Source organism: Schistocerca piceifrons, chromosome 4, assembly GCF_021461385.2.
Source record: "Schistocerca piceifrons isolate TAMUIC-IGC-003096 chromosome 4, iqSchPice1.1, whole genome shotgun sequence".
Lineage (NCBI taxonomy): Eukaryota > Metazoa > Arthropoda > Insecta > Orthoptera > Acrididae > Schistocerca > Schistocerca piceifrons.
Genome location: NC_060141.1, coordinates 828,798,580 through 828,813,513, shown reverse-complemented (window position 1 = coordinate 828,813,513; position 14,934 = coordinate 828,798,580). Strand labels below are relative to the sequence as shown.

The 14,934-nt window shown below is 43.8% G+C and overlaps 1 protein-coding gene across 1 annotated transcript in view; it reads right to left on the bottom strand.

The window, feature by feature from the left end:
- LOC124794982 (neurexin-1-like) overlaps positions 1–12,224 on the bottom strand; it is a 2,052,691-nt gene extending 2,040,467 nt beyond the window's left edge. The window contains exon 1 of the mRNA XM_047258725.1: positions 11,942–12,224. Coding sequence (XP_047114681.1) covers positions 11,942–12,094 — 153 coding nt within the window. The 5' untranslated portion in view covers positions 12,095–12,224. The remainder of the gene's footprint in view (positions 1–11,941) is intronic.
- Positions 12,225–14,934: the final 2,710 nt, after the last annotated feature.

The following is a 14,934-nucleotide window of genomic DNA, read 5'->3' as shown; positions in this document are numbered from 1 at the left end:
TGGAGCACAGTGACTGACTGTTCGATAATTTATTTTATTTTCTCTCTGATGTAACAACAAAATTTTTACTTATGACCGGTTTCGGCCAACGTCGACATCTTCAGAAATAATGGAAAGTATAACAACCAAATTACAAACTATTAATTTGGAAATCTTAAAAGGTTAGGATTATGTCCGCGACGTGATCTGTGCGTAGCTTCTCCTCCCACTGGTATCATGTGCGCGAGTCCTCTATATGCGATTACAAAACTGTGTAACAGTTTCCTCTGTATGCGATTACAAAACTGTGTAACAGTTTCCTCTGTATGCGATCACAAAACTGTGTAACCGTTTCCTGTGTATGCGGTTACAAAACTATGTGACAGTTGACAAGTCGTGAGAAAAGCTAGAACATATATTTTGCAAGAGCGGATTTAAAATGACTTTTAGAAGAACACATAATCACTAAGGAGAAAGCACAGATATTAAATGGAAATGATGCACGAAACAGAAGGCGGGCGACTCCACGTCGTGTATCTACGTTGGAAAAAGACGGGCTGAAAATTAATTCGCTACTGGTGCCCCTGTATGATCGTCTGTTGGGATGAGACAGGCCTGCTGGGGCTGGCCGGTGCCCGCAGCCAGGTGCTGCACGCCCCACTCGGTTCGCGCTGTCGCCGTCACGTAGCTGACCACCACATCACCCTGCTGAACGGAGAACAGCGCTACTGACAGTCGCCAGTTCATAAGTTGGTCGCACTAACCTTTAAGTCCTGCTTTTCATTCTTTCACGTTGTATATTCGTAAATTATGAAAAGTCATGTCTTGCACTGCCACTTTAAAGAACTTTTTCTTTGATTCAGTAAGTTATGTTAATGCGGGCGACTCCACGTCGTGTATCTACGTTGGAAAAAGACGGGCTGAAAATTAATTCGCTACTGGTGCCCCTGTATGATCGTCTGTTGGGATGAGACAGGCCTGCTGGGGCTGGCCGGTGCCCGCAGCCAGGTGCTGCACGCCCCACTCGGTTCGCGCTGTCGCCGTCACGTAGCTGACCACCACATCACCCTGCTGAACGGAGAACAGCGCTACTGACAGTCGCCAGTTCATAAGTTGGTCGCACTAACCTTTAAGTCCTTCTTTTCATTCTTTCACGTTGTATATTCGTAAATTATGAAAAGTCATGTCTTGCACTGCCACTTTAAAGAACTTTTTCTTTGATTCAGTAAGTTATTTTAATGCACCGTATTTAATACACATTTTTATAATGCTCATATGCCTTCCATTTGGCAATGCTGACAACAATACACAGAATCATACAGCAGTTACCAATAAAATTGTTTTCCTATTTTGAAGTGACTGTTGTTGTTGTTGTTGCTGCTGCTGTGGGCTTCCTTCCGAAGCACGGCAGTGTGTTACTGATCCGCTGATACCAGACACCGACTTTCAATTAAAATGTCCCCCCGCCCCAGTGCGGGAATTACGTAACGTGTGCGAGTGCATATTGTGGCGTGTGGAAGTTTGGCTGTGGCCACGAGTCGTGCACGGATAGCCGAAGCGGTTAAGGCGACCGCTCGGGTAAAGCAGGGAATCCGGATTCCAGTCTCGATCCAGTACAAATTTTCACTGTCGTCATTCTGTCATACAGCTGACGGTTGTCCGCATTCGCAACTGCGAATACATTTCGTGTATTTCGTGATGGCTGTAGTCGTCGCAGTGCCTCTTCGCTCGGACACGTATGCGTGTACAAAGGAACACAGCAGCGTACTTCTTAACAGCAGAGCCACTGCAGTGTCGCAAATAACTCTCCGTCCACACTGGCTCGAGTACCGAAGGTTTAATTACAATCACCCAGTGTGTACTGGGATGCGTGCATGTAGTCAGAGGTGTGACATGGGAAGCTATTTCTGCTTATTTCATCTATACACGTGCATATTCCTGGGCTTTTAGTATGACAACGCATCTCAGGTACTATACAGTGATCCACATTCGTTGACAATATTTAATTTGTGTTCATTTTAAAATATACTTTGTAAAGTATCAGTGACTAGATTTTTCAACTCCGTGTTTGTAATTTGGTTTTACGTTTTTCCACTGCAGTTGCTGAAGATACGATCATCAGAAGAAAATGTGGTCACTTCCGATTCCAACAACAGTGGCAATACAATCGTTACTCGAACAAAAAATGGTTCAAATGGCTCTGAGCACTATGGGACTCAACTGCTGAGGTCATAAGTCCCCTAGAACTTAGAACTACTTAAACCTAACTAACCTAAGGACATCACACACGTCCATGCCCGAGGCAGGATTCGAACCTGCGACCGTAGCGGTCGCGCGGTTCCAGACTGTAGCGCCTATAACCGCTCGGCCACTTCGGCCGGCTTACTCGAACACCTACAGTCCTCTGCACTGGTACGCCGGATAAAGGTAGGTTTACACGGATCTTAAAAACTGCAATTGCCTACACTATAGCCCCACACTCTTGTCCGCAACATAACGACCACACGAATTGCAGTCATATGTAGTGCAATATTAACGGCCACTGTTGCCTGGCAATGTTTGCAATAAAATATTTCCCAAGTGTGTTATACGAAATGAACGTAAGCGAGGTAGAGGGTGCGAGTGCTGCAAGAAAAAGAGAAATAGGCAAACATTTTTCAGACTATGCGGACAGCTTCCCGAACTTCTTCACTTATGAACTAATACTGGATACGTACATTTTCCAGAACGCTGAAACACGATTTCGAATATATCGTTTAAAAGTAATTCGTGCAAACATTGTTGAGACCAATACCACCTTTAATTACTGGATACGAGTTACAGCCCGACAGAGTCTGGCTCGTGGCGATTCGTACAGAAACTTCACGTACCTCTTTGAAGTGAATTTCTTATCGAAATGCCTCTTGGTACAAGACATATGCAACAGTAAATATCTGTTGCAATAAGAATGTAATTCTCACTTATTGTTCCGTCTCAGTTGCACTGATGTTTTTTTATAATTCGATTACACGTTTCGATCACTCTGGATCATCTTCACTCCGATATGTTGTTCTGAGTAGACGTGACGGGTTGCTGATGCAATTACATACATCTGAAGACGATCCAGACAGATCGGAACGTGTCAACGAATTAACACCATTGTGGTGAAAGAACTATAAATTTCATAAATGCGAAACATATAGCACCACAGTTATGGGATGTGAAGAGTAGTGTGCACAAACAATGCTGCCAATGCTGCTTACATAAAGAAAAAGGAAACAAGTTGCCAGGAAAGGAGTTGAAAAACTGCTGCCTAGCTATAAAAAATTTCATAAATCTTAAGAACCCATGTAAAATTAAATTATGGTCCACTGCCGCAGATCTCCTACTAAGTCAGTAGAAATGAAACTGTCTTTTTTGTCAGATTTCGCTCTCTGTTTCCATAGCTCAGGTTGCAGATGTACGTATCACAGTCACCGATTTGACAATTAACTCATTTGCCCACTTTCACATTGGTGTAGACAAAAAACAAATCGAGTGCCTCAAAATGCGCGCATCACTTTGGAATTAAACCGAAATAGTCACTTTTTTATGTCTTCCGTTATTCCTTGGTTGGGGAAGTGCTTCGTCTAAATCATTAGAGGAATACAAAATTGTTAAGGCTTTCGTGGCCACTTGTTGACAAACTTCCTGTTGGCTTCGGTCTCGGGTTCTTCGGCCGACGTTCGTCTGATGATTTTTCTGGCGTAGGCCGAAGAACCCGAGACAGAAGCCAAAGGAAGTTTGTCATTTGACAAACTAAATCTGCAAGAACGCCCGCAGCTTGTATAAGATCGAAGAACGACACACTTTTTTTAAATACAAATCTTTTCTTGCACTGTTTACTTATTTACTCGTCGAGATACAAGTTACACGACGAGTTCGTTTCGGAGAGTTACCGTTATCAAGTGACCTGTGAAAATGGTGTAATAAACATAATGTTGTTTCTTACGTCAGTGTTAGTCTATGCCTACATGTGGCACCTCACGATTACGCCTCAGCTGGTGTGACGTGGCCCACACGGCATCATGTGGCTGTCTCTTTGTAAATGATAACTGATCTGTAGTTTTCTGTTTATCATGATACTTTACTCTTTTTCTTTAATAATGTGAAATAAAATTTTTGATGTATTTTTTTGTATTTAAAATCTGTTTAATCGTTGAGAATGTCTTCTGTGTATTTTTCTGTATGAGTGTAAATTTCCATTTCCTATAGAACGTTCACTGTGTGTCCCTTAGGTGCGTTGTGCACAATTTTAGGGTATATTCAATAATTTCTACTTTACACTCTTGACGTTTTAAATGCAAGTAAAAAGTGGATTCGTTGCTTTCGCAATTTTGTGTGTGTTCTTTAAATCTGATTTCGAAAATCCTGCCTGTTTGTCCCATATAAAATTTATTGCAATCGTCACAAGAAAATCTGTAAACACGTGAATTTGAAAAGGTGGAGATATTATTTCTGTTGCTTGTGTTCTTGTCTTCGAGTAGTTATTTGTTCGAAACACTAATTTTATTTTTGTTTCCTTAAACAAGTTGTTCATCTTTTCCGATATTTGGCCTATGTATAGTGTTGTAACGCAGGTAGGTTTATTTGCGATTTTTTCCTATTTTTAATGTTATTTCTTTACGTATGCCATCCGTTTTTCGTTTTGTATGCTGTTCATATAGTTTTTTCACTACTTTGGTGTTGAAGTCATTTTGTTGCGCTATGTACTTTTGCGTTTTCGAATTAGGTAATAAGATTTATTATTTATGATAATTTCAATCGAGATATATGTTTCTAAGTGGCGGCGACTGTTGGTGTTCCTTATTTTTAGATCTAAAAAGTTAATCTATTTGTTTTGTCCTATTTGCATCGTAAAATTATGGTAGGGTGCAAGTTGTTTTGTTGCTGACGAATCATTTATATGTCTTGTTCATCTCTGTCGAAAAACAGTAATGTGTCACCTACATAACTTCGGTAATACATAATTTTGTTTACAATTGGCCAGTTTAAACTGAAGAATTTATTGACAAAATATCATTATATATCTCTGTTATGGCACCTACGATAAAATTTCCCTCAGCTGTTCCATCTGATTGTGTACAAATCTTATTTTGACACTGAAAATAGTTTCGAGATAAAGTAAGTTGTAATAAATTCATTATTTCATAATATTCAATTACCAGTACTTTTCTTTTGTTTAGGAGGTTCCTCTTTATTATCTCTATTGTTTCTGGTTATGTCAAATGAAATGAATTTTCCTGTCTGGTGGATTTGTATGTCTCTTGTGTGCTGATACTATGTAGTTTTTCATGTGTATTTTTTGTTATATGTGTAAAGTGTGGTTATCAGTTTATTTATTTTTTATGTTGTTAATTATTGGACGAATCGGAATCAGTTCTTTGCGTATTTTTTGTCGTGCACGTAAAGATTGGGTTCGGAGATCTATGACAATGCGTGAGTTCTTATCTGTTTCTGTAAAGTTTGTATCGCATTTTTAGTTGTTTTCTTGACCAGTGCATTGAATTTGTTGGTTGGTTGTGCTGTATGTGTGAGATAGCGTTAGCCCGCAAGAAATTTAGCACTTTTCCTACATAATCGTTACGTTTTATTACATACTGTTTCCCTTGTTTGCCTTTACCGCTGTTGCGTTGTGTGTTAGTAGTTTATTATTTATACATTTGAGGGCAGTTTGTTCAATATATGTATGTTGTTATGCCGTTCCCTGTATTCTATTTCTCTTTCTACAAGTTTTGGTGTTTTTATTGCAAGCTCCGTTTGTTCACGTATAGACAATTGTGCCATATCTCTTGTGACTTATGTTCTGGCTATAAGGTGTTTTATAGTTGTGTTGTGTACCTGTGGTTTTATGTTGTGTTTGGATCTTTTTTAAGTATTTCTTTTTCATTATCCATAAACTGTATATCAGTGAGATTTTTTTGCGTGTGAAAAATTGGAATGGAGACGTGATTTAGATTTGGGGTTTATGTCTGTTTCATTTACGTTGCCCTTCTATTAGCTTATGTATTTTCTTTTTACTAATTGAGGGTATGCTACGACTGGTATGCCAGATATTGATTAAGCTTATCTTTGTAAGGAGATTTGCTAGTAACTTCCTGGTTCATCGAGATTTTTGCTACAAAGCTTCTTAGGTGACACACAATATTGTATTTTGCTTTCATTTTTATGTGCATATAAGATGGTATATTTGGCACTTGAGACAAATTTTGCTGTATCGTATCGTCTCCATGAGTTTTACCATTTTGATGTTTTAGGCGTAAGTAATGTAGTATATTCCCCATGGTTTCTCTTGACGTTGTGTTCAGCAATTTCCTTTCCAGGGAGCCTGCAGGTTGTGTGAGGTCGAAGAACAGCGTATTTATGTTAATGAAAAAACTAAATAAACTGATAACCACACTCCACGCAAAAAATACACAAGAAAAAACTCGAGAGTATTAGCTCAGAACGTAAAAGACATACAAATATCCCACGCAGGAAAATTAATTTCATTTGACAAAACCAATTTATATACAAATATAACAGAATCACAAACAATTAGGTCATAAGCAGAAACCTCCTAACAACATAAAATTGACACTGAAACTTATGAAATAATAAATCTATTACAATTTACTTGACCTCAAAACAATTTTCCATTTGAAAATAAAATTCATAGACAATGAGATGGAGTGGATATGAAAAATTGTACTGCAGGCACCACAGCAGGTATACTTATTAATACAATGGAAGAGAAGTTCTTCAGTTGAAACTGGTCAATTCTAAATAAAATTACCTATTACCATAAATATGTTGATGGCAGAGTATTATTATTCAATGGAGGTGACCAAAATATGCAAATGGTCCATCAGCACCCTAACTAAAATTTTCAGTGGAAATAGAACAAAACAAATCGATAAACTTTTTAGATCTAAAAATAAGCAACAATAGCCACTACCAACTCGAAATATATAGAAAAGCTACTACGACTGACAACATCAGTAAAAATTCTTGTCATCTAAATTCGTGTAAGTATGCATATTTCAAATTAGCGATTAATAGAGTTTTAAATTCGCCTCACAATGGTACTGCAATACAAAATAAAATAAAAACAAAATGACTTCAGCTCCAAAATAGTGCAAAAACTATATGAACAGCACATGAAACCAAAACCAGATAGCATACAGAAAGAAATAACATTATAAAGAGAAGAAGGAAATCAGAAATAAACCTACCTACGCTACAGAACCATACATATCGGTAAGGATGAAGAACTTGTTTAAGTAAATAAAAATAAAATAATCATTTCGTACGAATAATAGCTTGAATACCAAAACACGATCAACAAAATAGAATTTCGCCACTCTTTGAAATCCAGGCGTCTACAAACTTTTTTGTGACGATTGCAATAAATGTTGTGTAGGACGGACAGGCATGAATTTCAAAATCGGATTTAAAGAACACACACGAAATAGTGAAAGCAAGCAATCCTCATTTTACTTGTATCTAAAAAGCCAACGACCTAAAGAGAGACATTTTGTAAGTATCCTAAAAATTGTACACAACGTACCTGAAGGACATACTATGAACATTTTGGGGGAATGGAAATTGACGCTCATTCAGAAAAATATCCAGAAGACATCTTCAGCGAAGGAACAGATTTTAAACATAGAAAATATCTGAAAATTTAATTGACAATATTAAAGAAAAAGGATAAATTATCGTGATAAAAACAAAACAACAGAACACTTATCATTTACGTAATCCTACAAAAATAAATTCATCGTAATAACTGACTTTCCGCGAAATACAAACTCCATTGAGAGCATACAGCATCGCTGGAGCCTAAGCTGTCAGAGGACAACTTTATAAAAAAGACGCAAATAATAAGTAAACATATAAATACGGCGGTCGTATCACAACGAAGAGACAAACGGCATTTACGCTCCATAATGCCATATCGGTCACGTCACAGCAGGTAAGACGTAAGCGTAAGGTGCCCGCCACATTTAGACACACACTAAAACTGACGTAAGAAACAATTTTATACCTATTACATCATCTTCACAGGTACATTTGATAATAGCATAACGCCCTGACGAGCTCGTCGTGTAACTTGTACCACTACGAGTAAATAAATAAGTAGCGCAGCAAGAAACGTGTATTGAAACGAAGTAATTCTTTTTCACGTGATTTGGAACTGCAACACTGTCGGCGTGAGAAAGCAGGGAGTAAGGCTAAGAGTGAGAGGCAGTCGCACTGTGTACAGACAGGGAGAGAGACGGATGTGGCCGGGCACTGGGGCAACGCTGATGCGGCCACACACTGCCGTAAAGTAAGGCCCGTGCCGACGCGTCTTCACAGCCCTGCCCGCCGGGCGCACATCGGACGGAGAGAACTGTGGACCTTCGGTTGGCCTTTCTGAGCAGCACATTTCACTGCGTGCTGTTTGCAGGACACCGGCAAACACACAGCGACTGCGGCGTGAGGCGACGCGCCCGCAACACAGCAGTGCAGTGCGGGCTGTCGGTGAGTTCTCTTAGGAGGGGCCACTAATATTTCGTCCGCACCCGTTATCGACGTGGCCGCGGGCGCAAAATCTTACGCCGAATACAGCGGAGCAGGGTGAGTTTGTATAAGTGACAGTTAAGCACAGAAGGAGAGCAACCACGAGCCTCGCGGAAAGGCGTCAGCAGAGCTGCAGGCAGCGCCGAGCGAACACAAACGCGAAAGTGAGGCTACCGTTGAGTTCACCAAACAAAACCTCGACGCCAGAACGTGAGCGCCTAAACGATCCTAGAGCTTTTAAGCCGGACTGCTAACACGGTAGAACACACCGTGCGACACACACAAGTGATAGCGAGTGTCGTTGAGAAAAGTACAGTGCTACACCGCGTAGATACACAAGTTACTTGCCAAGTGACTGCGGAAGAGTTAAGACACCCGCGTCCGCCAACTTCTTTTCAGAGTTAAATTGTGGCTAGTGTTATCCGACGAAATAACAGCCAAACAGACCGTGCGTTTATTACAACAAAATTAACAGTAACTTTCGCGGCGCTGAAGCACCCTTCCGAGGCCGATGAAGTGTCGCTCCGCCGAGCAACACCTAAGTACCGACATACTATCGTAGAAAACGACATAACATCAATCGTGTGCATAAAACAACCGAGCATCCTGATTTCTTGCAGGAAAGGAACAAAGAAGCTATTTTTACAACAATCGAAGGTCATTGCGGTCTTTACGACAGTGAAACGGCTGACAAGTGAACGAGACAAGTCATCACCGTGGACGGTCCCGTACTGATATTTAGAGGAAACGTTAAGAAACGAATGCGACTTTAAACGACACTGCCGAATATATCTTCATATTTGCGGCACGTTTCCCGGACAAAATGCAAAAGAACGTCAGTCACAGATAAAATGTCTATGCGTCTAAGAATGAAACGAAGCAAGCGTCGAGTCAGTGAATCAGTGCTACGAAGTATGTGGTCGAATCGTTAAAGTGGAGGGCGTGTGTCAGAATACCAGAGAGTGAAGATCCAGAAAGATAATTTCTCTGACGGCGCAGACGCAGACACTATTTCTACGATTTCTGATACGGCTGTATGATTTTCAGACAAATGACAAAGAAAGTCGTCGCGTGTTGCAAATATAGTCACCCAACAAGCCGTTACTTGCCGAAGTTAAAATGTCGATGAAACAACAGAAGACCATATTCGATCTCGAGTGATCGGAAGAGAACCAAACTCACTGCAGTTTTCTGGCATAATGAAGTTTCTATGCAGTGAGTGAGGTGTGATCAGAAGGGAAAAGTACCTGCTGGTTTACAAATCACTTGTCAATGTGGACGGCACTCTTGGTGCTTCGACATCTTCTGCGAAGGGTAAAAAGAACGAAGTAAGAGGACTAGGTAAAACTACTCAATTTGTTCTTATTGATGGACCTACTTTATTTTGTGGTCCGAAGTTAAATTTTTCTTTAATGACGGAGTTTTCGCCGGGCGCCCTAGTTGCGCCGCCGTCCCTTTCGGTAAATCTGTTTCTCACGAGTTTGTCTCCAGGTCGGTAATCGCCATGCAGGAGACTCGAGCGTAGTTGCAGTAAGCTGACTGGCCAAAAGCCTGGGGAAAGCTCGCCCCATTTGGAGACGTTCCGTTCGCTGCTGCTAGGTACGGCGTACGGTGCGCGTGTAGCCTCTACGAGCGAGCGGCCAGCTGCTGACGGGGTGGGTGGCGGAGGCGCCGGACGTGGCCAGGTGTACGACTGGTAGCTGGGGCGAGAGCCCGCTTCCTCAGGTCTGTGGCGAGAGGGACGCCGGCAGCGCTGCGACGCGCGTGGACCGCCGGGGGCGACGTGGCGGCGGCCGCGCGCTCTCACACCGTCGCCCGTTTCACAGTGGCGCGCAGTTTCCGTTTCTTCCTGCCGCGGCATTACGGGGACAGACTCACCGCGCGGCCCTCAGTCGCCTTCGGCCGACTAGCGTCACGGCGCCTTCCCACGACGTTTGGCCATTCGGTGTACGGCAGGCAGGCACGTCTGCGATCGTAGCAGTTAATAAGTAAAGCGAGAAAGTGGGACGGCGCGCGGGTCGCGGCAGACTTGTGTTCCGCGTAGCTCTGCGCTGCAGAAACGCCTGCAAACGTGGCTGCCCAGCGGCAGCGGATTTTCAGACAGAAGACGCCGCACGTGCCGACCACCACGTCTCTCCTTAAACCAGTTTCACGAAACGCTTTACGGTTACTCAAATAAATACGCCGAAGCTTCAATGGATTAGAAGTAACAGCCAACCAATTGCAACATACAGGTTTATTAGTCTTTCACCGTGCTTTCGACGGTCTCTTTATAAGCCGTATGACTTTAAAGACACCTTTTTTTACGCCCTCTTCTCTCCCTCATTCCAACTATTTAATTGATACGATAATTCTGTTAATAATATGTACCAGGGGAATCAAATCCGATGATCATTGGAGCTCCACTGGAGCGCCACTCTTCAGCCAGTCGGCGCTTGTTACTATCTCTGAACGTCACATAATTACTGTGTATAGGATCTGATGTCACGTTTGATATTTAAATCTTTCAAGTCGGTTAGTATATGTTGTATACTGCGTCAAATGTGTGATATTTTGGAAAAAAAATTAAAGTATTAATGCCCTACAGTAGACTGTTACTACTTTCATATAATTTATTGGAATTGTGATTAAATGCACCGTATCTACTAGACAGAGTCAACGAATTCCACGTTGACTATAGATAATGTGATTTTACGTATCTTTCTCCAATTTTTTTTGAAACATTTACTGTAATTTTGCTTATTATAATGATATTATGTTTGTTCCACACACAATGCCATAATCTTGATAGTAGGTACCAGATATTCGGAAGAAGAAGATTTTCAAATCAAAAGGACGGTCACGGTTTAATAAACCTGTTTCTAGGAAGTGGTTCTCTCTTATTTCAAATACGTGACACTCTCGCATGCACTGTTGTCGAAGCGCGAGTGTTCAAAAAATAAATATGCCGACTCTCGAAATGCGCTTACCGCCGCGGTCTTTCCTCCCATGCCGTTCGCACGTACAACGCTTTACCGTTTTTATAAACTTGCTGGGAGACTGCGAGATCAATACTGCCTTCAACTGATGGCGTCTAATGTGCGGCGAGTGACTTTCCGTTCCGGCGAAGAAGAAGCAGAGATATTGCCCCCACCGAGCAGTTACGCACCGGCTGTATTTAATTAAAGAGAAAGAGACAGCCGGCGTGCCGACTCGATCGGAAGCCGCTACGGATCACGTCGACAGGCCGTCGCTGTAAAATAACTACCTATCGGAAGAGCTGACACTGTTGCGGGATACAAAACCGGTTCAGCCTCTAACTCGTAAACTGGCCACGCGAATCGATTCGCGACGCTCGGCGCGGGCCTCGCGGCAGGCGAGCAGTCAGGGGGAGCGGGGTGTGGGCGCCGCGACCCACCTTGAAGTCCTTCATCTTCATCTCCTGGCGTCGCGGCGCCGTCGCCTCCTCGTCGGCGTACACGAGGTTGCGCACGGCCCCGCCGAAGCGCGGCTCGAAGATGACGCTGGGCAGCGCGAGCAGCGTCAGCTTGGAGCTGTACCAGGCGGGCATGCCGCCGATGAAGACGTCCGAGTTGGACTCGAGCGAGCCGAAGCGGAAGTCGGAGCCGCGCGAGGCGCGCGCCTGCGTCGCGCCGTCCACGCTGAGCGAGGTGAGCTCTCCGCTGCGGCGCACCGCCACCTTGTGCCAGTGGCCGTCGTTGAGGTCGCGGCCCACCGTCAGGATCTGCGCGCCGCCGCCCAGGTTGTAGCGCAGCCGCAGCGCGCCCTCCACCAGCTTGATCTCGAAGAAGTCGTAGGTGCCGCCGTCGTCCGTGTACAGCAGCAGGCCGTTCGGCTGGTCCGTCTTGAACTCGAGCTCGAGCGTGCCGTTGAGGCCGGCGTTCCACTTGCGGAACTGCGCGTACGACGTCTGCGAGCCTTCGAGCACGAAGGCGCGCGCCGCCGCCCACAGCGCCGCCGCCACGCACCACGCCGCCAGCGCCCGCCGCATGCCTGGCCCGGCCCTGCCTACCAGCTAGCTCGCTCTCGGGCTCTCTCACACACTCACACACGCGCGCGCGCCTCCCTCGCTCTTTACATGCTCGCGGCCGCCGGCGCACTGGCGGCCGACCCCACTGCTGCGGGGGCGCCCGCTCGCGGCTCGACGCCAGAGACGCGCTGCGGCGACGCCCGCAGTCCGCCGACGCCGACGCCGACGCCAGCGCCGCCTGCGCTTACTCCTCGCAGCGCCCCGGCGGAGCGGTGTCCGCACGGCGCCGCAAATGTTTTAAGTATTTTACTTCTTCTCTGCCGACCTGTTTCGGCGAATGCTCGCCATCGTCACTAGCTTTTATTACATTCTAAAACGCACACCCGTGAGCCAAAACGCAGTGATCACCGATCTAGGTTAATAATTGGCTCCTTTTACCGACCTCCCGACTCAACAGCATTAGTGGCAGAACAACTGAGAGAAAATCTGGACTACATTTCACATAAATTTTCTAAGCGTGTTATAGTCTTAGGTGGAGATTTCAATTTGCCAGGTATAGACTGGGACACTCAGATGTTTAGGACGGCTGGTAGGGACAGAGAATCGAGTGACATTAGACTGAGTGCACTATCCGAAAATTACCTCGAGCAATTAAACAGAGAACCGACTCGTGGAGATAACATCTTGGACCTACTGACAACAAAGAGACCCGAACTTTTCTGCTCTGTAAGTGCAAAACAGGGAATCAGTGATCATAAGGCCGTTGCAGCATCCCTGAATATGGAAGTAAATAGGAATATAAATAAAGGGAGGAAGGTTTATCTGCTTAGCAAGAGTAATAGAAGGCAGATTTCAGACTACCTATCAGATCAAAACGAAAATTTCTGTTCCGACACTGACAATGTTGAGTGTTTATGGAAAAACTTCAAGGCAATCGTAAAATGCGTTTTAGACACGTACGTGCCGAGTAGAACTATGAGGGACGGGAAAAACCCACCGTGGTACAACAACAAAGTTAGTAAACTACTGCGAAAGCAAAGAGAGCTTCACTGCAAGTTTAAACGCAGCCAAAACCTTTCAGACAAACAGAAGCTAAACGATGTCAAACTTAGCGTCAGGAGGGCTATGCGTGAGGCGTTTAGTGAATTAGAAAGTAAAATTCTATGTACCGACTTGACAGAAAATCCTAGAAAGTTCTGCTCTTACGTTAAATCAGCAAGTGACTCGAAACAGCATATCCAGACACTCCGGGATGATGATGGCATTGAAACAGAGGATGATACGCGTAAAGCTGAAATACTAAACACCTTTTTCCAAAGCTGTTTCACAGAGGAAGACCGCACTGCAGTTCCCTCTCTAAATCCTCGCACAAACGGAAAAATGGCTGACATCGAAATAAGTGTCCAAGGAATAGAAAAGCAACTGGAATCACTCAACAGATGAAAGTCCACTGGACCTGACGGGATACCAATACGATTCTACACAGAGCACGCGAAAGAAGTTGCCCCCCTTCTTACAGCCGTGTACCGCAAGTCTCTAGAGGAACGGAAGGTTCCAAATGATTGGAAAAGAGCACAGGTAGTCCCAGTCTTCAAGAAGGGTCGTCGAGCAGATGCACAAAACTATAGGCCTATATCTCTGACGTCGATCTGTTGTAGAATTTTAGAACATGTTTTTTGCTCGCGTATTATGTCGTTCCTGGAAACCAAGAATCTACTCTGTAGGAATCAATATGGATTCCGGAAACAGCCATCGTGTGAGACCCAACTCGCTTTATTTTTTCATGAGACCCAGAAAATATTAGATACAAGCTCCCAGGTAGATGTTATATTCCTTGACTTCCTGAAGGCGTTCGACACAGTTCCGCACTGTCGCCTCATAAACAAAGTAAGAGCCTACGGAATATCAGACCAGCTGTGTGGCTGGATTGAAGAATTTTTAGCAAACAAAACACAGCATGTTGATCTCAATGGAGAGACGTCTACAGAAGTTAAAGTAACCTCTGGCGTGCCATAGGGGAGTGTTGTGGGACCATTGCTTTTCACAATATATATAAATCACCTAGTAGCTAGTGTCGGAAGTTCCATGCGGCTTTTCGCAGATGATGCAGCATTAGAAAATTGTAGCGAAATGCAGGAAGATCTGCAGCGGATAGGCACTTCGTGCAGGGAGTGGCAACTGAACCTTAACATAGACAAATGTAATGTATTGCGAATACATAGAAAGAAGAATCCTTTATTGTATGATTATATGATAGCGGAACAAACACTGGTAGCAGGTACTTCTGTAAAATATCTGGGAGTATGCGTACGGAACGATTTGAAGTGGAATGATCATATAAAATTGGTAAGGCGGGTACCAGGTTGAGATTCATTGGGAGAGTCCTTAGAAAATGCAGATCATCAACAAAGGAGGTGGCT